Source organism: Gallus gallus, chromosome 3, assembly GCF_016699485.2.
Source record: "Gallus gallus isolate bGalGal1 chromosome 3, bGalGal1.mat.broiler.GRCg7b, whole genome shotgun sequence".
Taxonomy (NCBI): Eukaryota; Metazoa; Chordata; class Aves; order Galliformes; family Phasianidae; genus Gallus; species Gallus gallus.
The window spans coordinates 75029320-75057300 of record NC_052534.1 but is presented as its reverse complement, the minus strand read 5'-3'; the positions used below and the strand labels follow the sequence as shown (position 1 = coordinate 75057300).

Genomic DNA, 27981 nt, shown 5'->3' with positions numbered 1-27981 from the left:
CAAAGTACATAAAGCATGTCCCTCTCAAAGGCAATTTGCCTTACTGTTAGGAAATAATGTGGAGTCATACACATCACTAAGTCATTTGCTGCTAAAAACATATGCTGAATTTTCTGTTGAATTTAATCTGGTTTCAAAACAGCTGCCAATGGCCCTCGCGATAGCTTCCTCCAGTGAATTAAAACATGCTTCCTACAGATAGACCTGATACTCTCTTTTTATTTAAGTCTTAAAACAACCACTCAAGTCTCATCTCAAGCTTTCAGACAAATTAAATCTCATTTTTAAAACAGTCCAAGCCTGGGCTAGAAGGAGCTGTAGTTTGACCAAGTACAGCTGCTCATATTTGTTTACCTCCATAAGGTAAATAAAGTACCAAAGGATATAGATTTTAGTAGTGTTAGACTGAGCTGGGACTTGGAGCTGGCAACCTCCCATAAAGTGGTACAGATGAAAATGCAGCACTGCACAAAAGACCTGAACTGGAATAAACCAGCTTTTTCTCTCTTCAGAGCTTGCGTTGCACATGTAACAGCAAGTATGACTACTTATTCCAATAAAAAACACCAATAGCCTGCCTATAAAATTCACAAAGAGCATCTCATTTTCAAATCCTAGTAGGGTTCAACTGCCTTCTGCTCACCTAAAATCTGTATTTCATCTCCGAATTGAACCATACTTCCTACTCTTCATGTTTGTTGACTGCTGCAGTGCATCATTTGAATAGATGCCATATTCCACCTCATAATGTGATCAATTTCACTGGTAGTTGAGAAAAGCAGACAATATAACATTACTCACTGGGGAATTCTTGTCAGAAAGTGCCGTACAGAGATAAAACCTTATCGTCTTTGGGTCTTGGGAACACTAACGAAGCAAAACTTGGTACTGGGATCAGGAAGTACCCTACAGGTTCTGGCGTCAGATGTGGTGAAGCTGAGGGATGTCTTATCTGGGCTTTATCTGTCTGTTTATTCAAATGCCAAATGCTTGGTATTTCTGGACTCTTAAAAGAGCAGCTACTTATATTTACAACATGAAAGCAATGCAAAGCTTTTTGTTAGAGGGAGAAAAGGAAAAGGTAAGAGACTCGAAAGAAGAGAGGGCAGAAAAGCAGGACGTCTTTCAGACTACAGAGCCAGAGTGCTACCAGCGCCAAGGAATAACTCATAGCCATGGTTAAGCCACCTCAGCTTCTGTCATATCCAAATACACACTTAAATACAGCAAAACCCAGGCCCTGTTAATATTTAACCCACAATACATGCTTATTGCTTCTGCTTGTGCCTTTAGCATGGTCTGCCTCTACTTTTTAAGATGTCTTTTACATTTTATACTATGTTTGCAATTTTTAAGCAAGACAGTTTCCACACTACAAATTCCTTTGCCATACTGAGGACAAGCACAGCCAGCCAATCAGCCAGGCTTACCCTCAGCAACAGGCACAGGTATAACGAAGGCAACAAAATGGGGCCCACTTATCGCAGCAGAGAATTTCCTTTTGTGCATTAACCTCAATATCCCCTTTTACAGTATATTTTTATATGCTTCCTTGAATCAATAAATAGATAGTACAGCTACCACCAAAGGGGGGGAAAGGAGTTACTGCAAGATTTTCTCCCCTTTACATGCACGTATGCATGGATTTTGTTGCTGTTATATTTGACTTTTCTCCACTGGAAAGGATCAACAGGGAGCCACCTCCCATCAGAAAACAATGAGAATTACACCACACAATGACAAGGAGGTGGCATGTTTCACCCCTGTACTGCAGGGCTGGGAGCCTATGCAGCTGGCTTTGGTGGATAGCATTTGTTGTCACACAGTGATGGTCTCATTTCTGTTTTATTGCTCATCTGCTAAAAGCTAGATACAAAACACACCATTTCTATCTTGTATTGCGCTATATGTGCAATACACAAAACATTTCTGTCTTGTGGTTTCTTCTGGATTAGTATTATTACCACTGAAGACCTCAAGAAGGACTGGAATGCTCATTTTTATCCTCAGTATGGACCCATAGCCTCCAGCCACTCTGTGTGATGAGTGTTAGCACTATGAGTCAGCAGCAAACATACCACATTCCCTCAGAGGAGTTTAGGAAACCTAAGAGCCAGCTTCCATCCATACGGACTCAGTGGAGTGGCACTGCTGAGGGGAGGTTTAAATGTGAATGGGTCTGAAGCCTGACAACCACAACCTCTTGAGGCGGCTCTGCCAAAAGCCTTTGGGTAGAGGTGGCAGCAGAAGGCTTTCAGATCACTGATGACTCCTGGACCACAGCAGAAGTCAATCAGGCCAGTGCTGCCATCTGCAAGGAACATTGCTGGCTGACACAGCCATGGAAAGAGAAAACCACATTCACGCTGAGAACTAACCATAGCTATTCCTAATACGTAAGTTGCTCTGAGAGTAATGCCTCCTATTTATTTCCACGGAAACAACAACAAAGAACACAATAACACTATTTGAGAGAGCAAATTCTATGCTACAAAACACTATTTTTCAATTTACTCATCGCATTAGCTGATTTGCATGGATAAGTTGATTGAGACCCTCTTCATTTTGTGGTGTGACAGCTGTTCATGACCGTCTAGAATGTGACTTGTCTTTGCACGGATAGCCACTGCCGAAATGCAACATCCACTGCCTCACTGTGTTTACATTCACTGTTTGCTCTCCATAAACATTCAGCAAGCATCAATGAATGTTGAGGGATGCCATTTTCTCCACATGGAGGAATTCAGTTCTACATCTTTGCTGCTTACAGATGCCATTTTGTCAGATTGCCCCTCTGTTGCCATCTGTTACATGGCAACAAAATGTAATGGAATATTGTTGGGAAAAATTCCACCTCTACTGCCATGCCAACAATGTACACCTCTGACATCATGGGTCAACATAATAAAACAGGAGGCATTACTTTTGGAGCAGCCATCATATTAATAGGGCCCCAAAGAAAAAGGGTCTTTTGTTGTTCCCTGCTGCTTAACACCAGCCCTCCAGCTAGGAAACAGGCATGCAGCAGACAGTTGTTTCTTACCCCCCTGCTCCCCGTTCCCACATTTATCACCTCCTTCACTCCACACTCCTGCACAGAGCACTCATAGCTCAGTCACAGCATTTCTTACAGACGCTGTATTCGTACATACACACAGCGCACTGGGAGAGGAAAGAGACAAAGTAAGAGAATACTGGTTATTTCTAGAGTGATAAAAAAGAATAGTAATCTCTGTCAGCCAGTGGGGGTATGTAATAGCTGACCTCTTGCACCCTGCCTTTGATTTTTTCCTGAACCCAATCATCTTTTGTTGGCTAATTCCCAGTGCTTTTTCCTCAGGCTGGTGGGCTGGCATGGATGGTTAACAGCTGCCAGGATTTCTCCCCCATCAGCGTCGAGAGATTCTAATGTTAGCTTGCCTGGCTCCATCCCACCCAGGGTGCCGCATGCTTTAGCCTTCCAGCACGCTCAGCTTTTGCCAGCCTTGAACCCAAATCTATCTCCCATCCTGCCTTTCTTCCTTTGAAGATTAACCATGTGAGGGAGCCAGCCGGTCTCAGCTGAAGGACCAGATGACAGATTTCACAGGGCTGGACCTCACAGGGAAACGGCAGATTTCACAGCAGCCTTTGGTAAGAAGAAAAGTAATGAAGACACAGAGCAATTCAGCACATGGTGTATGCCAGCAGACCTCTGCTTTGAACACTGCTCTGTTAATTGTAAAGAAGAGCAGTGCAGGTCAACAAAAATGCTCCACAAGCACATTACACATCTCTTCCTACAGAGAAGAATGGCCTGGAATGACCTGATTAAGGTTTTGTTTAAGTGTACATCTCAAAGCCACAAAAACCCACGTGGGGTCGGGAATTTCATTTCCAAGATGTAGGAATCACAAACAACAGAGGTTGTTGCTGCTGTTCCAATGTTTTCCTCACTGAAGGGAAGTCTGTTTTCAGAAAGCAAGGTGTGCATGGTGTCTGTGCAGACGGTGCTCTTCTGGCCAGCCCCCAGCTCTCAGCCTGCCCAGCCAGACCTGCTCCCTGTGCACTTCTAATAGAAAAGCCAGGCAGGTAATAATAGCAAATAAAAAGCCTATTCTGCAGAGCACTGGCTCTTTCTCAAGGAAAGTAGAGTACCACTACAGCATGAATGACTCAATCATCTACTCAAGAGCCATTACTTGCAGCGATGAAGCAATGTTAATTGGATAATGGCCTGCTGCCAGCTAATATTGGCATGACCTACAATACCCTTGGCTGACAGCCGTGTCTGCCTCTCTATCACACCTTTTTTTGTAATCTGGATGGGAAGTGGAAACCATTAAAAATGCCTCATAAGTGCCATTTAACTTCTTATCACGAATTAAAAGCTTAATTAAGTGCCTTGTTAAAGGAAGGAAGACCAGTTTTTGTGATTAAATAAAACAAAACAACAGTTAGGGGTATGGATTGAATGAGTAACTTTACAGCTTCAAATTTGAGTCTTGGAAAATATTAATTTTTGAATGCATTTAACAGCATCTGGTAGATGAAAACAGCACAACTGCTATAAAATACCCAGGGTGAAAAGCACATGAGATTGTAGTTGTTTACCAAAACTGCAAATGAAGAGGAAAGTGCAGAAGTTAAGAGCTACTGGGGTCCTTTTTTATGAGCTGCATGGAGCTGCAGCTGATACGCTCCAGCCCTTGGTCTCAGCTCTGAGTCCTGACACTTCACATGTCACAACCACGTTTGAGCACTTGCTATTTCGTGGCTGTTTTTCCAAGCACTTATCTACACACTGAAATATGCTGCTTTAAAAAGAGGTGTAGCATGAAATCGAATTACTGGTGTCGGCTTGAAAGGGTTTATGGAAACTCTTCAATCAGTGCAAAATTAGCTCCATACTGACTCAGTTTAAATAAGTTGATTAGGAAAAGGTTTGAACTAAGGCATGTTAAATCATGCTTGAAGTGTCATGAAATGTCCAAAACAAGGTTTGACACTGGTTTGAAATCCAGTAAGCTCAACTAGTCTGCACACACATACTGCGTGTGCAGAATGTCTCACTACTGAAATGATGAGCATATCATAAAGCCTGCACTTACTGTAATTGGATATAAACAAGAAATAATGTACAAAACATCTGTTCGCTGTTTAACTAGACAACAGTTAACAACGTCTGGATGCCTGATTAACAAAAAGACCCCAATATGCTATTAAGTAAAAAAAGAAACCCTCTGCAATACAGTCTTCAGAGGCGGATTTACTGCTTTGAATAATGAAAAAGAAGTTCTTCTGTTTTCATATTAAGCTTCTTCATGCCAACATTACATGACTGCAAAAGCTTTATATATAAGGCTTTATCCAGTTCCAACATCAAGTCTTTGATAAATAATAATAATGCTCATTCTCCATAATTGTGTACTTCGGCAGTTTTCAGACCACAACAGAATTTAAAACCCAATTCTTGCATGACTGACTCAAAAACATCTTAGTTAATTTAGGAGTGATGGTCACCTTTGGGAAAGTTTTGAACTGTGAAGATTAAATTTAAAAACAGTTTGTGATCTCTGATTTACTATTACAACTATATGCCAATGAAAGTTGTTTCTAAGCTTGAACAACATATTGGCCCGGAACACTAATAACTTTTGTCTGAAATTTTTCCACTGCTAGCATAACTCCCTATGTGAGAAATTAAGTCAGTTTTCACATATACCTTTAGAAATAATTCATGGGCTTCCAGAGCTCTGCAGACCATGGACTAAAAACAATAGCCATGGGAAGAGCCATTAGCTTGTGAATTGAAGAAGACCCTGCTAACTTCTTTTAATGCAATATATACAAGATGGTTCTTTCCTCCACATTATCAGCTTCCAAAGAAACATGGGTGGTGCAGCTCCTTTTGTGAGCAGCTCCAACACGATTCATCATTGGAGACACTGCACATATCTAAGCACAGGTTCCTAACGCAGTATACATCCCGAAGACCAACAGCAGAAGCAAAGGAGTGCTCCTTAACCAAGCAATTATCAAGAAGCAATGATCTGCATCAGGCAGCTCTCTTTAGCCTCAGTGACTATCATCTGTGAGGAAATTATTTAGCTGACCACCTCACACACAGCTACTCAAACACACTAATCACTGAGCAAATTAGACTCCATGGAGCTATTCAAGATGCATGTGTATGTGGAAAATGTATGTACGATTAGTAATTAGTAACTGCACATATCTGTTTTGACAGGCCAAGGATGTTCCTTTCCACTATGAAAAAGGTAAAGACTCTTCAACTGACTGTGGCATGTGCTGAGGTGGAGCACAACAATTTCAGAGTAACGAAAAAACCTTAAGACCCAGTTTGACTGCTTCTGCAAAAGCATGGACTTTACTGGAGCTGTAGCAGCAAACACCGTAAACTTAGCTCACTAAGGCTTTTTGATCTTGAGATATATACTAAAATGTAAAACCTCAATACTTCATTTATCTAAAGGGGATTTATTTAAATAGAAATAATTTGTGGTTGCACAGAAAGAATGCTTGTTTATATACCATCTAATATGAAACACATGTAAAGATAAATCTTTGTGTTTCAGATCTTTAGTGTCATACAAACACAGGACTGTGTTATCAAGTCCCATCCTCTTGTCTTGAAGGTAAGCAAAGCACGGTCCCTCTGTCACCCTACTCCTCGTGCTGGTCAGTGCCCCAACACCTCACTGCTGCTGTGATTAAATATCTACTAATTTCCAACCTGGTTTTACTAAAAGCCATCATAAACCAATCAACGGTCACTACTGTCAACACAGTCTTTTAGTATCAAAGAGAAACTTCCCCCTCTTATTTGTTTTACCTCCTCTGCCTACATGGACCTGTAAGTCCTTGCAGCATGAACTTGCTATGGCCTTTTCTCTTCCTTCTTCTTTAAGCTGGGCTCCTTCTGAACATCTCAGTCACTCTCATATTCTTCAATTATTGTTTTCAATTTAAGAAACCATACATGGTATCCAAGAGGAGGTCTCACCAAGGCTTTGTAGAAGAGCACCGATGCTCTTGTCACACTTGTGAGCCATTGGGCATCTACTGTAACCTCTCTGCTTCCACCATTTTGCTTTGCAGGGCAAAAGCTATGCAACACTGCCTGAGACATGATTCTTCCACTGGAAATTATTAGTGGACAGTGTTGAATCATTGTGTGCATCCTAGCGTGTCCTCTGTGATATATGTGAACTCCTATGCAAAATGTCTGGGTTGAAATCTCTTCATGAGTAATACTCAGTGTCAGGACTTGTGAAGTCATGACCAGTGACCTACTTCTTCCAGTGGTCTCTACCTTGCATCATCACAACATCACAATACCACTGAGGTCTCCAGAGAGCTAAACCATAGAGGGGAAAAATGGTGTGACACTTCAGGACCTGTCATCACCTAAAATGGTCCCATACTTCTTCACTGGTGTTAAGCAAATGATGCTGAAAACCCCTCTGCCTCATGCTGTAGGCCAGAACAGCTCCTCCCAGAGCAACTGCCTTCCTGAGCCTTGGGGATGTCACCTCCACAGTGTCACCTGCACTGGTGGGGACCCAGGGCAGGCAGGGAGTGACGGCAGCCCTTGCACCTCCCTGCTGGCAAAGCCACCAGCGTGCCCTATGGTATCTGCAGTACTGCAGTCATAGGGCTGTGAGGAAATTACAGTGGGGGTGGAAGTCAGCCAGTGAGATTTTGTGGTAAAATAAAGTAAACTTTCCAGTGAGGTATGTATTTCCTACGTCCCTTGGCTTCCTGCTGTGTGAGCCATGCTGCATGAGAAAAACCCTGCATTTTGACAGAATGTGTTGGTGCTTTCTTGGCAGAAAAAGCATGGCCTGAAACAGTTAAATCCCAAAGCAGTTGTGAAGACAAGAGAAAGGAAGCAAGGCTGAATGGGACACAGGAAAGGGGAAAGATGAGAGCAAGGATATGAACTGCTGGAGAGGGGTGGGTAGCGATGAGACTCCAAACAATGTGACAGTTGAAATGACTTTTCAACAATAACCTGCTGTCTAACAGCCAAGTGACCCCTTTCAAATTTCCTGTCTGGAAGAGCAGAAGAATATTCGGGTACTGATAATGTGCTGAATGAAGTGATAAATGCTGAAGCATTTTAAAGCTTTGCTGCTGCGAATGTGAGGAGTGCTGGCAGGTTTTGCTCTCCCCTAGTGAAGAAGCCTGTGAGAACATGTTCATCCTCCAGCTCCCAGCAATCCTCAACTCATTCCAACCCCAAAACCACAGCAGCAGCAATAAATACCATACCTCTTCTGGCAGGCTGACAACCAGGTCATTTTCCGTCTGCCCCACCAAGGCCTGCAAGAAGTACTCGCTGCAGGCGGCCAGCACAGCCCGGTGGGCGCGGAACTCCTTCCCCTCCACGATGAGTGTCACGTCGCAGAGAATATCCTGCTTGCGCTGGTCATTTAAGCAGAGGAGAATATTGGTACAGTGCACTGTTGACTCATACACATACATGGGGGAGTCAGTCTTCTCATCCACAGACATGCCGTTCACACCCTGGAGCACAGGAGAGGAAGAACAAAACACAGACAGGTAGTGAGAAGCAACGCTCGATTTAGTAGATGAAGCAACATTACATGGGAAAGTTTAGAAGATTTTAGCAAAAATAGCGAGAATGACTACTGGGTCTTCTAATACTGAAAAAATGGGGGTTTGTCCTTGCTTCTGTTATTTTGACACTGAGGGAAAAAACCCTCAAAACCCCAGCCTTCTCTCAAGCAGAATGAGAGTGCTGTGTGGTTCCACTGAAGACCCCCAGTCAAGCGAAAGGCAAGGTGGGCTGTATGTGATGGAGCCAGCCTCCAGCTGGAGTGACTTCATTTCTCAATAAGAAGCTGAGATGCTCTAAGCCTTAGGGAGGAGAGAAAGATGTTTGGTTGCTTTAGAAGAAATCCATTTCCAGGTTTTCACACATTCACTTGTGGTTTAATGTCATTTACAGAAAAGTGCACTTTCTGAATTCCAGGACCACAGACACAGGAAAATCCCCTGAGCTCTGTGGAGCTCCGACTACGGGTGGCTGGGCAGCACGTGGGTGATGGGGCCATTCCCTCCTGCCGAGATGTCTCCCCGTGCTGACAGCAGCCCGACGTCTGTAGGACGTATGACATGCGCTACCAGCCTCTGAGTTAGGAAGTTCCCTGCCTGTTGCTCTGTCGTTTCTGACGCATGTCGCACTGTCAGCGCCTCTCAGCACAGCCATGGGGTTGTGGTGGTGTTGGGGGAGGTCAGGTTCCCTCAACGCCCAGCACCGCTTGAACCCCGTCAACACTTGGACACATTGAAGTCATTTTTCTCCTACCCAAAACTTCCTACTGAGCATCAGACTGAATGCTGTCTGCGTTGCTTTCCTGATTCAGCTTTTCTGACTAAGCAAGTGGAAACCCCGTGCTGTGTTGAAGCACACTTGGTACCTCAAAACAAACTGAACACTTGTTTGAAGGTTTACATGGGAAAAAGGATTATTTGTACATATCAGTCTACCTGCTGCCAAAAGGAAAGCAGTGCAAACACGCAAACTTCAACTATTTGAAGGAATTATTTGTTCTCCTTATCACAAACAACAACCGCCTTCCAAGCGGCACGACTCAGAGCTGAGGGTGACAGAGCAGAGCATTCTGGTGTAACACTGCTGTGCCACAAATCCTTGACTACTGTACAAAGTGGAAGCAAAATCCCTCCTCCACTCCTTTTTTTGAAGAGGAACTTTGCAGCATTTTCCTTTCCTAGTATGATAGACAGGTACATGGGCAGACAGAAAATATCTTAAACTATTTCTCTTGCATTCAAGCCAGGATACTGTTTTCCTAAGGTGTCATCAGAGGATAGCAATAATCCAGACAAGAATGGGTTTAACAGGACCTGTGTTCTGCTTGTAAATATATTCTAGACTTCTCAATGATAACTCCATCTTCCCACCGCTGTAGTATTCATAAGCCACTGGCTATGATGCCTCTTTCAGTTATTTTTGCCAACATTAAGGAACTCTCATATTATTGCAGTTCTTAGTGGGATGCTTACAGCCTCACTCTAATGGAGATTTACAACATGCTGACTCAAGCTACGTTTCAGGGTACACTGAAATGCCTACAATAACAGAAAAACAAACAATGCGGCATCCACCGTCCTTTCACTGACTTCACGCCTAGAGATGAGATGCAAACCTGCTCATCTACCTGCATACAGCTGTGGGAGGGAGATGTTGTTGTTTTATGCTACATGGTGGATTTCTTAGCCAGAGGAAAATCCATTCTTTTTTTTTTTACATCATACAGTGACACTAACGAGAAGAACTGACAAGCAATCATTTTATTAGCACTACGGTAAGGCACAGAGAAAATGATACTTGGCTCATCCCACTCACAGCTTTCTGTGTAACTGAGCTCTGATGCTAACGATAGTGCTACAGTGATGTTCTAAGTGGTCACTCTTGCGTGCTATGAAATGTGAGAGTTTACAAGAACAATCTAGTGGGAAAACCTGAGAGTTGCAAATGAAAATGCAAGGGGGAAAGCTTTACATTTTCTTTTTTTCCAGGCACGTCTTCTGCCTGTAAGTATCAGATGGTGACAAAACATACAAGAAACCTGAAACCTGGCAGGTAATGAACACACCACCAATTAAATTTTCAGTGCCTTTATATATAATTTTTTTAAACAAAAATCACTGTTTGCTTGAAATTTCTTTTTTACAGTAATATTGCAATTTGTGTGAATCAAACCCTGAATTACTTGGTTACTAATTAGTAATTTCCTACTTTTTAACTACAGCTCTCATTTGGTGCTTTTTTTTTTTTTTTAATTAGTTGCATACCCTGTGAGGTGCTGACAGTACCACAGTGAATTTCCCCACTGGCATGTGTGTCTGCTAGCAAACCCGACCGATGTGCTGCTGCAATGCTGGGGCTCAACTGGGGTAAGCTGGGGCAGGGCTATGGCTCAGGATCACCAATTTAACAGCTTTTAATCTTTCAGTGGAAGTGATTTCCTTTCTTTCCCTTTCTGTGAGCTGCTGGCAACAGAATGACTCCCAGGCATGAGGTGTTTCCTATCCAAGAGGGCTTTATCTGGCAGGACAGGAGCAAGATGGTAAAGCCCTGCTCTCTGTGGTATACTGCTCATTTTCACAGAGAAAGTGGTCAGTGCAAAGGGAAAAGGCCAGTGTAAGGCTTTGGAATGTAGAAGCATGTAAATTGTTAAAAATTTTATTTTCTCCTCTTGCTGGGAAGAGAAAAGCAAAGACTTGGGCTCTGAACCCTGCAGCAAGCAGGGCTGGAACTCTTTCATAGAGTGTTAATTCAAAATGTGTAATTTTTTTTTCTTTTTTTTTTTTTGCTGAATTTGATATTATGCTGACTTTGCAGAGCCTTCTTCATGGAAATCATTGTTATGCACTTGGTATTTCTTCAAAGTGAAGAGAGAATGACTTAGCAAGCCTTTCTCCAGCCTGAAAGAACACGCTATGCGTTTGTTTGCATATAGGTCACCGTGTTGCCAGAAAAAGCCTCTTTGAAACAAAAGTTTCCAGCAAATAGCAAGAGCTACTGTGGGCAAGGAAAGCACCATTGAAACCTCGCAAAAAAAAAAAAAAGGTTGCTAGTAAAGGCCAGCAACTACAGTGAAGTAAACTGGAACTCTGCCTGCCCAGCACTTCCACAGTCTTGGTGGGAGATGCCACTGAGTCCAGTGGCACGGACAGCCAGGAGCAGGCAAACAAGACCTCTGGGGGCCTAAAAAGTCACTCATGGAATATCTGAATCACTTGGGTTTGCAGCATGCTGTCTGTATGAGCTGGCACTCACCCCAAGCTCTCCAGGAACTTCTGAGTTACTACCAAAAATACATTGCCTACCATGAAACCCAGCTCCAGTCTCACAAGAGTAGAGGGTAGGCAAGGCTCTGTCTGTTTTTAAAGGAAAATGTTAGGGAACAGAGAATATTATCATGACAGACCAGAAAGTCCTGGTAACAGAACGGGGTTAATTAGATGGGAAAGTAAATCTAGATCATGGCAAAAGTGCAGAATGCTTAACCAAGCAAATTATCATCGTGACAAAGCAGCATGGCTTCTGTACAGAGAAGTCATGTCTCTGATCTGCTCTATTAGAATTCCTGAAGTGTGTCAAATTAGCAGCGAGGAACACGGGTATATGTAATTAGTGTTGACTTTCAGAAATCCTTTGATAAAGCCTTTACAAAAGGCTGCTAGAGAAGTTTGACTGTCATAAGGTGAGACGTTGCATCAGACTGGAAATCACTTAGGTTAAACTGTATTAACAGAGAAGGAATACACAGGCAATTTTCAGCAGGTTAATAGTGAAATATCTCCAGAAATGAAACAGTAATAGCTGTTAATATATGTCTATGGCCATACCACCCACAACATGTCTGAATTCATCTGCTATCCAAAGTTTGTCCTCTCGATCCTTGGAGGTTTTGGACCTTCTTTGAGCTAGAGGCTGCACTAGACACCTCACTGAGATGAGCTTTCTGATGATCCTACACTGATGGGTGACCTAGAAGACTATAAATCATGACAGTGAAATTGAAATGATGAAATTAGTTTAAATGTCAAAGGCAGTAACGATTGTTGGAAAATTTGGAAAGACAATACAAAAAAGCATTAGATACTACCAAGGTGTTGCACTAAATCCAAGGCACACACACACAGGTGGCAATTAGAGGAAAAAATGTATTTCCATAGAGTGGTTGAGGCTGGAAGGGACCTCTGGAGATCATCTAGCCCAATGCCTTGCTCAAAACAGGATGACCTAGAGCAGGTTGCTCAGGACCATGTCCGTCAGGGTCTGGAATACCAACAAGGAGGGACAACCCACCACATCCCTTGCCAGCCTGTTGCAGTGTTCGACCACCCTCACTGCAAAACACGTACCATTTGATCTGTAATCCAAATTCCCATTTGGAGTCTTTCAGGAAAAAGTCAGACTGAAGACATACAGTCTAGAACTTTAAGGCTATCCAAGAAAGCAACATGCAAAGGTAAAGAAAGAGAAATACAGAGATAATACATTTTCTAGTCACTTCTGGTGCAATGTAGTGTGGTGTCTGCATCCAATTTCCCATGGTGAAACAAGGAGAATAGAAATCCTCAAGAGGACAATGATAAATATGATTGTTAAGAGGAGAAAAAGCCCTCCTCAAGACCAAATGTATGATCAATTTGATAAACACTATACAAAAAATATGAAATAGAAGATAAAAGGTCATAGCAGGATTGCTATGTTTTTCTTCTGCGGTTGCAAATACAAGAGCACATCCATGTAGAAGAGACAAGGCAAACACACAATTTGTAAAAAGAAAGGCTTTGATTCCTGACCACAGACATGAGCCGAAATTGTACCCCAGACTCTGTATGAAGACGCTTATTTTGTTTGTTTGTTTGTTTTCTGTATTCCACCACAGCTGCACGAACTTCCTGTGCTATTGAGAACTGCTGCATATTCCTGGGCAGAGAATTTGCTGGATGTGTAAAATGAGTAGTTATACCCAATAAAAATATCCAGGGTGATTCAGGGCAGAAGTTCACATGGAATGAAAATTCACACTCCACAGCACTGGCCAAAAGCACACAGCCTGGGCAGGGACTGTTCCTGCCAGCCACGGTCACAGACAGAAATTATTTGATGGATGGGAATGCAGGTGAAATTCCAAACCAAGCATCTCCAGACATGTCTCCTGAAGTGCTCACTCTCTGTCTCCAGTCCCAGGAGATGGCTGTGGCCACTGAAGCTGCATGGGACTGAGCTGTTGAGGGCAAGCAGCAGTAGGGAACAGCCGTCCACAGGTTAGGTTTGGTGTTTGTCCCTGACACCAGGGGCTCCCACTCCCACTCCCACTCCCTCCAGTGGTTTAGGGTGTGAGAAACCAACAGATCCAACTCACATTTTCCTTGGAGGTCTAAGCTGGAACTTGCATTATATCCTGCTATACAAGGTGACTCCCAGCTTTCTCCTCATCAAGTTAAGAGAGGATCAGTACTCAGCTGTAGTTATTTTTAGTTCCACTTCACATTCTTCAGTAACAATGAAAAATAAAAGACACATGTAGGAGTAACTTGAAGCCATCTGCTTGATCACATCTATGGCTTTTTGGTCAGAGGTAGCTGGACAGTCTGTCCAGCTATTTGCATCTAAATGTCTGATACAATTTCTGTCCTATAGGATGCAGAGAGTGCAAAAATTTTTTTGTTGTTGCAAAGTTTTCAATTTATTTTTTTTCTAATAATTTAGCAAAAGGTACTGGGAAAAAGCCAGGAAAGGCGCTGACAAAATAATGAAGAAGTTGAGGGGAACTTGGTCTTCTGACAAATGGCAGCAAAAGCAGATCAGATTTGACAGATTTTAGTGATAAATATGCACTGTTTTTAAGCGGCAAGTGGAAGGGAAATAACTTTCCAGGGCTCCCTTCCTCATCTAATATTTTTTCTACAAAAAGATACAACCGAGTGTGCAATCAACACCTTGGTTTTAAAGAAATTTATCAATAACTGAAACTTCAGAGCTCCTAAAATGACCATCCTTATAATTGGTTATTATGATCTCTCAATTATAGATATAACAACAAAGTGTATGATTATATTGTCACCGCTTTCCTTTAAAAAGAAACTATTGAAAGGCCTAATGATTAATTCACCATTTTTGAGAGCTCACTGTAATGACAGAAGACTATATACAAAGGTCTCCTCAGTGAGCCCATTATTCAATTAATACATGCTGAATACCAAGCAGTCATAGTCATACGAAACTCCTAAGAACTGTGTGAATTTTTAACCAATTAATTATCAATTACAACATCATAAAACACCAGCACAAAAATAGAAATAATGAAATTTAATTATACATTATTCTTCTTAGTTGCTGCAAATACTATACAAGACTGATTTTGATTAATAATTCATACAGCAATAAAGTATCAGGAAAGATAATTATACTGTGCCACAATTCTCACACTGATTTCTGTAATTACAGATTACAACAGTGTTAGCAATTTAAAAAGGTTAGGAAGCAGTAGTAATTTGCTATGTCATCCTCAGCAATATTAATGCCTTCTTCTCTCTGCACCCCAGATAATTGAAAATAGACTAGCAAGCCACCAGGCTACATGGGTTTGCCTACTGCCAAAGGTACAGTGGGTGCCAGAGCCATTTGCAAGAACATCTTCAAAAATAAGCTTTCCACATTGTTCAAGTACTTCAGCTACAAAGTAGAAGATACACAGCCAAGTGGAAAAGACATTATGCAGCATTTTTGGCTGGCAGCTGCAGGCATGCACTACTGCTGAGGTGATGGCTGGTGCTTCTGACCTTACCACCTCAAAGCAAATCTTCATTTGACCACAGCTGGAAATGTGAAGAGCTAAGGAAAACTCAAGCAGCTGCTGGGGACCCAAGAAGCATTTGGTAATGCTGGCTTCCAAATCAAATCAAGTGCTTACAGCTCAGGGACAACCCTCCAAATATTTTGGTTACTTGCAATGGTTTCACTATCAGGAGACTGCACACAAGTAAAAGTCTACTACAGCTTCAGTTGTGCCATGGATCTTTTTTTTTTTTTTTTTAATAGGTGACAGGATGCCTGTAGTCTTCTGTAAAGAATGTTTATTTAACCCCCAGACGTCTACTCTAAAGAAACTGTGCTTCAGGTTGTTCAGAGACTGGTACCGGAATGAAGCAGGGATTCCTAGTGGAGGCTATTTTGAAGAGTCCAAATACATTTATGTTCTACACACAGGTAAAATCTGTTTCTTGACTTTAAAGAGTTGTGTTGTCATCGTTTCTTGAGAGAGTAATCCAGCAGAATGCTGTAATGATAGCTCGCAGTCTTTAGGGACTGACGTTAACATTCAATTAAAGTTTATACATGGTATGTGCCTAGATATATGTGTGTTCTCCACAGGCCTACTAAGCAAAGTACACGTGTATTTTTGACTCAGGAAAAATAATATAATTATGCTACTAATTGTCCTAATCTCAGTAAGTCAGCCTTAGTTCATCATGCATTTTCAATGTTCTTGTGATATAAATGGTGATGTCTTCAAGAAAGCAGCATAGTAGACAGGGTAGAGGAAGACAGACACTTCTGTCCTTATTTTTCAGACACACTCAACAAACATGTATGTATGTGGAAAGTGAGGAACACAGGAAAACTCCTTCCTGACAAAGTCCCTTCTCATGGCTTCTACATGGCCCTTACAGTAGCTGGCTATGGTAGAATGGGACTGGAACCAAATCTGTTACTCAAAATAGCTTACTCAAAGCAGAATGGGGAATGCCCAACCTTGAAAAAGTGCCAGGAAACCATGAAGCAAAACAAACAACATACTATGTTTTTCTGAAGTGGTCGAAGGCTTGAGGACCTTGGGGAAAGGACACACCTTTTGGGTTACTCTTGGTTAATCTGGATTGCCAGATTAAAGAATCAGAGATTAAAAACTGAATCAGTGATTTATTTATTTTTTTGTTTTATACATATATCTCATCATACTTGAGGATAGTAAAGAACACGCTTCTCTTTTGAAATCTCTTCTGCTACTATGACTGCAAAAATGAAGGCTAGGCTGATGCTGAGCCAATACAACTATTGGTTCTATTCTGCTCTTTTTGTAGTCTCTTTGTGTGAAATACTATGACAACAAGTTATCTGGGTTCAAAACGATTCATTTTCTTTATGTGTTGTTCTCAAGGAAGCATACCCTTTCAAAACTTCAGGACATTTTGATGCTGAAGCTTTGTTTTTGACTGCTATCAGTATTCACAGTTGAACAAGTGTCTAAAATGAGCAATGTTTTTTTTTGTGAAATTCCTCCAGAGGAGAAAACTTCTCTCTCAGAATTACATCTCCTGGTTAATTTTATCCTCACTTCTCAAGCTGTATCAATTACTGGGTGTTTTTTTTTTTTTTTTTTTTTTTTTGTGGGTTTTGTTTTTTTTTCAGAACTGACTAAAGAGGCTTAATCTGAGGCTGTGACCAAAATCACTGCTAACATTTTTAACTATTCAAACTCTAGAGGCTGCACACATGACAAAAGACCCATTTTTTTCCTGCTGTACTACATAACTGTTCTGAAGAAAAAACAATCAGATCTTGACTTTTTTTTTCCCCATAAAATGCAAACTTGTCATCTTTGCTGTAACTTAGCAAGTGTTTAAAATATCATTCATACTTCCGTGGGACACAAACCAGACTGTCCTTTGGAACAGGCCTATTGTGATTAACGTGCAAAGAGCAAGACCACATGCACTAGGTCACTGGGTTAAATCTGGGACAGAATTTCTTAGGGAATAAATTCACAGCTTCTACTCTCGGAAAAGAATGCAGGTGCTGTGTCCTCTGTGGTGTCTGAGTCAATATCTGCTTGTGCTGAGTTTTTGACAACTGAATGGATAACAGCAATAATGTTTTTCTTTGATGGCATATGTACTGAAGGAAAATAATTTCCTTATCCTTAAATCATAGGTTTTTACTGTTCTAAAAATAAAAACAGAAGATCTACTGACTACTGTAGTAGGATGCACAGATTTACGTCCTCTGAACCCTGGAAAGCCTATCAACATATGCAAGTAACCATTTTTAGATGTTTTTACAATCACGGAATGATCAGAAGTTCACTGAAATGACTGTCTAGCAGGGCTACACCAAGAGATTTTGAGGGCAATTTTGATCCTTCAAGAATCTGAGCATTGCCATTTTGTTATTGGAAGGTTTTAAGTGAGAGCTGCAAGTATTCCCATCATCTTCACAGTCTGGCACATGCCTAGATTCCTGTTTAAATTCCTTTTATCCATAGTCCAACCCTTACTCTGGAATGGAACCTTTCCTGTTGCTGACAATAAATCATCCGCCAACGAAAGGCACATGGAAACCATCACTTATGCTGCCAACACCTAACAGGCTACAGCCAGGGTAAGTAGAGAGGATGTGGGATGCAAATGGGCATTTTGAGTGAACACACCAGCAGGCTGAAGAAACCTGTGGGGAAAGTTTTGATGCATTGGAGTTCTGGTTCTGAGGGTGCCTAAAGGCTGCACCTGCTGTCTGGGAGAGGACTGTGAAAACATCAGAAGATGAAGAGAAGTTTTACTTCTATAAGATTCAGAGGAGCTTACAGAAGCGTCTTTGCCATGGTTAAGATCAAGGGATTAAAGTTGCAAATACCGCTATAAGGAGAAATAGGATTTTATCTTCATTTGAGGATACTAAGATTATCTATCAAGCTTTTCAATGCAGCTTTTTGAAGTTTATTTGGTTTCTCTACAAAACTACGATGTACTCAACATACTTAAAGCTGCAAAAGCCATCAAATCAAATAAGAGATTAACATACAAAACCCAAATCTAAGCTACATGTTATCCCAGGGAAGCAGAGTGGCTTGATTATTTCTATTTGAATTGGCACACTCTACCAAGGGAGCTTTAATCTCAGGGCATTCCTTCACTGGGTCACAAATCCAAAAGGCAGAAATGACCACCTCATCTGGTCTTATAAAGCTGCCTTTATCATGGAGACGTGGTGTGTTTAAAAAGCTCTCTTTTCAGCTGTTACTGGATTAGCCTCCAAATTCTCCCTTGACAGATCCTAAGATAGATGATCTGCTATTTTACCCAGGGCTGACATCAAGCTAAAACAGCCTACAGTTCCCTGGGACATCCCTATCAATTTTTATTTATTTATTTATTTTGAAATATCAGAAATATAGTTGGCAGCCTTCCAATTTTCTGGAATTTCCTCTGTTTCCCAAGATTTATTATAAATTAACAGGCACTTACCAGAGCTTTTCAGCTATATCCTTTAAGACTCCTGGATGTAAAAATTACTAGGATTTGTTGATGTCAGAATGTTGAATTTCAACCACTCCTGCCTGTTTCAGGCCCTCCTTTGCTATAAGAAGCAAACTTTCTTTGAGCAGTTGGTGGAAAATCCTTCAGCAATTCAGTGTATTCAATGATTTTTTACATTAAATGCACTGTTATGCCAACACAACAGGTTCTAACTTTGGAAAACATCTTTTTTGGTTCTGAGTACAGTGCCTACATACATTTATAATCTACTGGCAGGTGCTCTGCTTTGCTTACAAAAGGTCAATGTAAGGAATTTGAGTGATTCAAATTATTTAAGCCTGTAAACAAACAATAGCACCTGACAAACTGCTTCCCTTCTCTCTCCATTTTCCCTTTCTCTCATTCAACAAGTTGTAAACACTTGTTTTCCAGTCTATTCTTAAGTAAGCCATTCTCACTAACACTCTACTGCATTTCTGTTCACATGCCCCCTTTTCTTATACCTACCACATAAGAGTAAGACCTTGCTTAATAGAAAGTCAAACTGTCCATTTTATACAGCCCCAATGACTTACATACACCAAAAGCACCATAAGGTTGGCTTAAATGACTTCTTTATAGTAGGTGTGCAGCCCACCTACTTTTACTCATTTAAGTAGAAATACTATTGGTAGAGAAACAGAAGCCACCAAAGGCAGACATCCCACACATTCTTGGAGACCCTCAAAACCCGAAGCCAGTCTCCATGCTCAACAACATGGTGACTGCAACCCATTCCTACCTTCTGCCTTTTCTCTCCTTTCCCAAGGGGACAGGCTCTCCAGAACACCTAAGTGCCCAGAGTGACACAGTGAGGGCCCTGTCCCTGCAGTGACTGTCTCCCCAGGCACCCACTCACAGGATCATGGCAGCCTTGATCAGGGACATGCTTCAGGCAGCTGTGACCTATGGAAGCTTTGACTAGCTGACGAAATGCAACCCACACCTACAGTCTGGACAATCTTTATGAGATAACAGTATTTGATGTACAAACAAATAGTTCTTTTCTCAGAAGGAAAAGTCTGTGTGCTTTTTCTGATGAGAACTGAGAGGCTATATTTTCTATGGATCTCAGAGACGTGCAATTAAAGAATGTCAAATTTGCATGCATACAGAATCTAACTGAAGGGTGAGCAGGCTATGTTACAACATTTCTTACTTGACTTGACAACCCTAATATTCTTTTAACAGCTCCTGTATGTAATCCTGTTACCTTAAAAAAACTAAATGTGCCATTGTGCAACTCAACCCTACAGCCCACACGGGTCAGGAGAAGGATGGAAACCCCGAGGTTTCTGCTTCCCAACGGCTGCTGGCTATCACAGCCAAGCAGTATGCAACATCACACCAAACAGAGTTAGAATGAGCAGAGCATGGCTCTGAAGGCTCCATTGGTTTACCAGAAACCAGATTTCACAGGCAGCATTAGGCAGAAGCCACCAGCAGCATGGGGACTTCTTTTCAGAAGTTTTAACCTGGCCTGGCTGGTTGAAAGGATTTCCACTGGAATAGCAACAGCGACAGCCACACCCATGGCTCCAAACCTCTCTCCAGCTGAGATTTCACATCTTTGCTGCACAGCATGGGGGCACCAGAGCTTGAGAAGAGTTTAAAAAAGTTTGAAACATTGGCAAATTCAACACGTAATTTTAAGCTTTATTTCCCTACTTGGTTCCCCCTCAGCTGAAACACTTTGGTAGTGGTTTCCCAACTACAGTCTCTGAGAATATCCCAGTGAGAAAATTCTAACTCTGTGCACCTGAAGCCTGGCAGATGTATCGTGGCTCAAAACACAGCTTTGCAGAAGGAAACTGCTAGCAACAGTGACAAGATATAATGCAGGCACTCCTATTTACAGTGCACATGTACAGTAAGAAGCACTGGGAGGTCCACATGCAGCAGGACTTAGCTTGCACATTACAGTACTTACGTGGCAAGGTGTTGAGTACCCTTAATGATATTTGAAGGAGCTCTGCAACAAGCAGGATCAACCCATAAATGCAAGAAGACAAGGAGATTACACTACAGATTGATAATTATACAGTATAAACAATCTGGGATAAAACTCTTCCGCTCCGCTGGAGACTGTCATGTTTACGTACAAAGTGAGGAATCTATAAAGCCTATTGATTAGTATTTCAAACGCAGCTAATCTAAAAGCATTACTTATTATTAGGTAAAATGCACAATACAAATAGAAGCTAGGAAACAATCGATACTTCTGAGCGCCTGCAACACCCTACAGCAATTTTCATGCTAAAAAGGGGAATAAGCTAGATGGCAAACTCTAGTGCCTGGCAGTGAGTTCCTCTCTCCATATACATCAGAGATGGAACAGTCTGCAATGTAAAATCAAGCACATTTTTTTTTCTTGCTTCTTCCCCCTCAGCTTGTATGTACCCTAACTTTACCTAACCCATACTGTGGGCTGAAATAAAAAAAATAAATTATAAAAAAGCCAAGCCACAAATTCTTCCAACTGAATCACTGTATTGTGCTTCTTGGACTTGCAGAAGAATGCAAATATTGTTATGTGGCATTAAACCCAATATTTTAGATGAACTTGACCACACGGGTGATGTAGCTTCACAAAAACAAGGGAATTTTTCACAAGCACACTATAGGAAGATTTTGCCATTAGCCCAATCCAAGTATTGTGGAAACAGTCAGTTAATTTGTAACTATCGGAAGTCAAGATCAGGTAGGTGTACCTACAGATTCATGTCATTACTTGGAAGAATTTAAGTCCCAGAAAGACACTGTCCAGTTATATGCCCAAAGGAACACTATTGTTTTCTTAAATAAAGTATTTGTTTCTTGATGAAATCTGGGACAGTTACTACTATGTTATGAATGACACAGTGCTCTTTCATCACAGCATACTATGCTCCAGTGCTGTGTCTTAAAAGTATACATGAATTTGCATGTGCAAATACTTCTGTGTGTTTGTATAGGTACGTGCATGTACACATACACTGCATGTTCCTGCTAAATGTCATATTGTCTGGTATGAACATTCCAAACATACGTAATTCGGAAACACAGACAGTGATATATCAAGGGAGAATGGTTTTAAACCAGAAGAGGGGAGATTTAGGTTAGATAATTAGGAAGAAATTCTTCAAAAAGAGGGTGGGGAGGCAATGGCACAGCTGCCCAGAGAAGTTGTGGATGCTCCATCCCTGGAGTTGTGCAAGGCCAGGTTGGATGGGGCCCTGGGCAGCCTGAGCTGGTGAGGGGCAGCCCTGCCCTTGGCACAGAGTGGATCTGGGCGGTCTTCAGAGTCCCTTCCAACCAAAGCCATTCTATGATTCTATGAAATTATCTCAACTAAGAGGGTCATTGGGCCAGGTCAATCAATACAGCTACCCAGATTTGTATCACTTGGAAATACGCCTTTGACTCCATAAAATTGGGTGGGACAGTATTTTCTGTAGCAGATATTCCATTTATTTGTCAACATATACACACAGATCCAATCCTCTCCTCTGAGTGTGTCAAGAATTTTTTCAAAAAGAGCATAAGAAAGAGGAGGAATTTGTGCAAATGTTTTCAGTAATAATAAAGAAGAGATGTACAAAAAAAGCTCCAAAATAGGACTAGTTTATAGGCAATGCTTAAAAAGTTGAAGGGATGAGGAAGAGCCAGGAGTAAGATCCACTAGGATGCCAAAAACCTGTTACTATGGATGAGTGGAAGGGTCTGAGATAGAAGAAAGGAAAAGAAGTGAGCTTGCCTCAGAGAGAGGGGAGGCTGGGGGTTAACAGGAGGAAACGTGGAGATCTGTCTGGCGACGCTTCATGGGAGAAGGGAGAAGTGAGAGGGAGGCTGGTGAGGTCAGGAGCCTCCATGGGGGAAGAGGCAAGAACAGAGAGTGGTTCATGGGAAAGGGCAGCTAGTTTACAGTGTTCTCACTAAGCAAAAAGCAACTCAAGAGGCCGGAGATAAAGACAATGCATACTAGTGTGAGTATGTACAGATGCTTGGAGGAAGAAGAAAGGAGTGGGCAGACAGGAGAAAGGCTGTGCTGCCCAGAGCAGGGTGAATGGCTGCCAAGGAGTTCGAAAGAGAAGTGGGAATGGAAGTGAGATGGAAAAAAATGTTGCTGGAAATTGTCCTGTCCACCAAAGGGATATGAGACAAGGCTTTTTCAAAGGGAGAGGAGGAGAAGTTACAGGCTCTCAGAGGAGAGTAGAGAAAAGTGTCAGAGAAAGGACAAGAGGGGAGAAGCAATTTACTAGTGAGAGGCGGTAGAGTGGGTGATGACATGATGCCAAGAGATGGTAATCCACCTGATTGAAGAATAAGGCACAAGAGATGCCAAGTTAAAGGCAGGGAGCAGAGAGGCTATGGAGGTGGCAATAAGAGCCTCAGCTGAAAATAAAGCTGCCAGTGGAGCAGCCTGAATGCATAGGAAAAGAATCAAAGAATGACTTAGATTGGAAGGGATCTTAAACATCATCAATGTCAGAGATGGGTGATGTTACAGCAGGGAATGGACACACATCCAGCAAGCCCCAGGCTGGTCCTGGGGGAGAAACAGAATAGGGAAGAGGGGAAAAAAGAGCCAGCTCACAATAGGTGCCCATGGACAAAAAGAAAGCTTTCAGCAGAGCTGTGTGGCTGTGTGTGATTGATGTCAGCTTCTTCATGCAAAACAGAGGCACAGCACTGCAGATGGCTCTCTAAAGAAAGCAATGTGGACAGCAGCTCCTGCATGTTACAGAAAGAAAGAGGGGATGTCCTGGGCATGGTGAGGAAGCACTTGGAGCTCAGTATCCTGGCTTGAGCAGCTAGCACAAAGGCACTTGCAAAGCACCATCTTTGCACAACCCATCAGTGTGGGGATGGATGTAAATGAAGACCTACAAACTTTCTTAAATGAGTTTAAGCTCGACATCCCCTTGGAATAAGAAGGCTCACCTCCTCAGGAAAATGACTCCTGAATAATGTAAAAACTGTATTATTAGTGGCAGAGAGGTTGATTTCCAAATTAAGAAACAAAACAAAGTATCTTGACTGCACGGTGCATATTTCTGAAGGCTTCTTTCTTTCTAGTAGCAAGTAATTCATCTTGTGTTAAAGTCTGAAAAGTCACTACTAGTTTTTGAACTTGCAGACAGCTGGGAAATGCCTATTTAGGCTTGTGTGCACATCTCTGAGTAATTCCACTTGCTAAATGCTCTTCCAGAAGCTGCCAACAGCTTTTCTAACATTTTGCTAACTAGGGAGGGATATCACATCACATTATCATGTATCATGTGAATTAACAACAGGATGCTGGAGAAACAATGTGATAAAAATCAGGTAGTTGAGAAAGAAATTAAAGCCAATTGATTTTCACCAAAAAGGTCTGTAGTACATATACAGCATTTCAGAAACAAAGGGTACAGCTGCTAAACAACAACAGAAAAAGAAGTGCAAATAGCATTTGCAGAATTTGTCAAAGTAGATTCCTTCTCTTTGTGACAAATCAGATGAGACTGAAGCCCGGGACCCCTTACAAATGCGACTTGCTAGCACTCTGCTAACCCACCACAACCACAGCGACAGCCACCTCTGCAGCATGGCAGACGTGATTCAAATTGGCAGCCGCCTGCACGTGCCCACAGTGCTAGGCAAGCTTTCTGCAATATTCATAGCAGCAGCCCAGAGGGAGTTGAGGCTCATGGTGCACAGAACACCCTGCAGTGCTCCTGCACAAGGCGGCAGATGCCCTGTGGATGATTGGAGTAAGCAGCCCAAGTGGGGGATGGTCAGAGGCCACCATGCAGCTGCCAGGAGCATAGGAATCCTGGGCAGCACTTGGGCCACATAGGAGGCAGGCTGGAAGGGAATCAAAGAAGTCATTTTCCATGTGTGTGTGAATGGAATTGCAGATAGCTGAAGCAGGGTTTGCAGTATCAACGTCTGTTCTGAAAACGGGTGGGCAAAGGCAGGCTATTTTCAGTGTGAATGTCATAGAATCATCAAGGTTGGAAAACACCTCTAACATCACCTAGTCCAACGGTCAATCCATCATCACCAGGCTCTGTAAACCATGCCCCTCAGTGTCACAGCTACAGCTCTCTTGAAAACCTCCAGGGATGGTGACTCCACCACTTCCTTGGGCAGCTTGTTCCAGTGCCCAGTGTTGCAGTTCCATAACTGCAACAACTCAGAGGAGACTTCAGCCACTTTCAGTTGAATGTGTTGTGGTTTTTTTTGGGGTGCTGTTAAGTGGTATTCATCAGTACTATGTAAGGGAAGGAAAAAATGTCTTTGTATCACCTTCCCTTCTCAGTAGGTGTGAGACGGAACACCCGCACACCAGAGTAGAGGCTGGCCGCTCAGGGACCTGACAAGCAGCTGGGATGTGGGCATTGGGTGCTGAACACAGCCGTGCAGCTTGCTTACTGAATTTCTGCAGCAGAAGCTTCCTGTGACTGAGGGATTTCCTTGAACTTCCTCCACAAATGCAGTGCACCCAAAGTGTAAAAGATACCGTTCTTCTTGCTGTGGTTGCCCACTTGAACTTTTCAAGAAGGTTGTATTTATTTACCATTGGCACTGTGTTGGCAATGAGCTTGTTGTTGGAAGACTACAAGCATACTGGAGCATTTATTTGATCCACAAGTGCTTTAACTCTCAGAAGGACACACCAGATGTATGGCACTACCATTCTGGGGCAGAGTGACTGGAAGACTGTGGAAGAAACAGACCTGGGGGTGTTGGTCGATGCTCAGCTGAACACGAGCCAGCAGTGTGCCCAGGTGGCCAAGAAGGCCAATGGCATCTTGGCTTGCATTGGAAATGTTGCAGCCAGCAGGAGCAAGGAAGCGATCATCCCTCTGTACTCCGCCCTGGTAAGGCTGCACCTTGAGTACTGAGTTCAGTTTGGGGGCCCCTCACTACAAGATAGACATTGAGGCCCTGGAGCATGTTCAGAGAACATCAACTGTCATGGTTTTATGAGTTTAGTTAAAGGTACTCCACATCATAACATCATGTACAGCACTGGAAGTTAAAGAGTTAATACTCCAGTTCCGTGGACTGCCAATTTTCCAGGTACTTGGTTCTCAGAAGAGAAGAAGAACTACATACCCCAGAGGACTCTGCGCTTCCATTTTCCGTTCAGAGGGAAAGATAAAACTGCTCACAAGTCACGAGACTGCCCCATTTTGCTCCTTGTCTCGACAGTCTCCCTAGTTGTCTCGCCTTCAGCTTTAGAATGAGGCCTTTGGACACACTCTTCATCATTTTATTTATTAGCCTCGATTCCAATTACATTGTATTATATTGTGTTATCCTGCATTCCGATATCATATTTAGTAAATTAACAACTTTTTTCCTCAGATCATTGCTGCTGTTCTGTTTTTAGGCCCATCTCCCTACCGTGCCCCCTTTTTCCCTTTCCCCTTTCCCAGGGTGTGGGCCCCTGGGTCCTCCTGACCCATTAGACACAGAACTGGGCTGAACTGGCCCGTAAACTGTTGACATCTCCACTACGCCTCCTATTTTTTGGGCTGGTGGGCCTGTGGGCCTGCTGTCCCCCTGTCATGGACACAGATAGATCTAGAGATAACTCTGTGACAGCAACAAAGCTGGTGAGCAGTCTGGAGCACAAGCCTTATGAGGAGCAGCTGAAAGAAACATGATTGTTCAGTCTGGAGAAGAAGAGGCTCAGGAGTGACTTTATTGCTCTCTACAGCTGCCTGAAGGGAGGTTGTGGTGAAGTGGGGGTTGGCTCTTCTCCAGCATAACTAGTGATAGGACTAGAGGGAATGGCCTTGAGCTGTGCCAAGGGAGATTCGGGTTGGACATTAGGACAAATTTCTTCTCAGAAAGAGTGGTCAGGCACTGGAATGGGCTGCCCAGGGAAATGGTGGAATCACACCATCCCTGAAAGTGTTCAAGAAATGTTCAGATGCTGTACTAAGGGACACGGTTCAGTGGGGAAATATTGGTAGTAGGTGGATGGTTAGACTGGATGGTGTTGGAGGTCTTTTCCAAGCTTGGTGATTCTTTGATTCTATGATTCTATACTCCCATTTCAAAGATAAGCCATGGGGTACAACCAAATGACCACATCTAGAGGTTTCTGCTGCCAGTGCTGCTGGCAATGGAGAACGAACTCCCTGACTTGATGCCTGTTCCTGGCTACAAGTCAAGTCATCACTTTTAGATTACTATCAGGAGATGATTCCAATACAGAAAACCTTGTTAAAAATGGAGGGAAAGGATATATCCAGCTATTTATTTTTAAAGCAATGGTTTCCATAAACATGAAATCACTTGAAACTACTGGTATAAAAATGCAAATATGTAGTTTAACATCTTTAAAGATTCTCCAGAGTGCAAAATAATATGTGGAACAAAGAACTGGTGCAATCAGTTAAAGGACAAGGCAATTTTCATTACCATTATGGCCTAGACAGGAGCTGGAATTTGGCCCATACTGATTGTTCAAAAGCTTCACTCTACTGGGCACTTGTACAGGGTTTATCATTGCTGCCTTCATTATCTCTCCACGGCTTCATCTCATCTGTGTTATGTATACATAAGCACACATGGACCATGAAACTCACAATGATCTCTTGTAATACCGGCTGTCAGCAGCCAGCTCAAAGTCAGGGAAAGCATGCTTTAGCAAGAAGTCGTATCTATAAATATGGCAAAGCTAATGATCCTCAGAAGTGTTCCCTTTCTCCTTAAAATTAGCAGTGTTTACAGTAGGGTAACTCAGTGTAAACACATCGCTTTGAATTTCATCAGCTTTACCAGCAAGCTTTGCACTACTGCACTGCTATGGAAGGAAAAGAATGACTCCTATAAGAATCTTCTACTATAACAGATACTAAATCTGACACGAGAAGAATTTTGTTGTAGTGTTTTTGAAAGAGTGAAATGGGAGAGAAAAAGCATGAAGCCTAAAACCAGCTGCAAGCCGAAGCTTACAACAGAAATGTTGAACAAGTGCCTCCATGGAGAAATTGAGAAAATAGCTTCTTCTCCCCCTGTGGTCTCTGCAGTGGGCAATGCAGTGGGCAATCTCCAACAAAGAGTCACATGAGAGAAAAGGGACAGGTAATTTAAGAGACTACAAGGCATTTGATGCACCTTGGGTTAGGG

At 42.3% G+C, this 27981-nt stretch overlaps 1 protein-coding gene across 9 annotated transcripts in view; it reads right to left on the bottom strand.

Moving 5' to 3' along the window:
- The window catches only part of LOC121106461 (BTB domain and CNC homolog 2), a 185110-nt gene that overhangs the window by 40328 nt on the left and 116801 nt on the right, over nt 1-27981 (bottom strand). For all 9 annotated transcript variants that reach the window (XM_046939783.1, XM_046939785.1, XM_046939788.1 and 6 more), the window contains one exon: nt 8278-8532. In XM_046939783.1, coding sequence (XP_046795739.1) covers nt 8278-8520 — 243 coding nt within the window. In that variant the 5' untranslated portion in view covers nt 8521-8532. The remainder of the gene's footprint in view (nt 1-8277; nt 8533-27981) is intronic.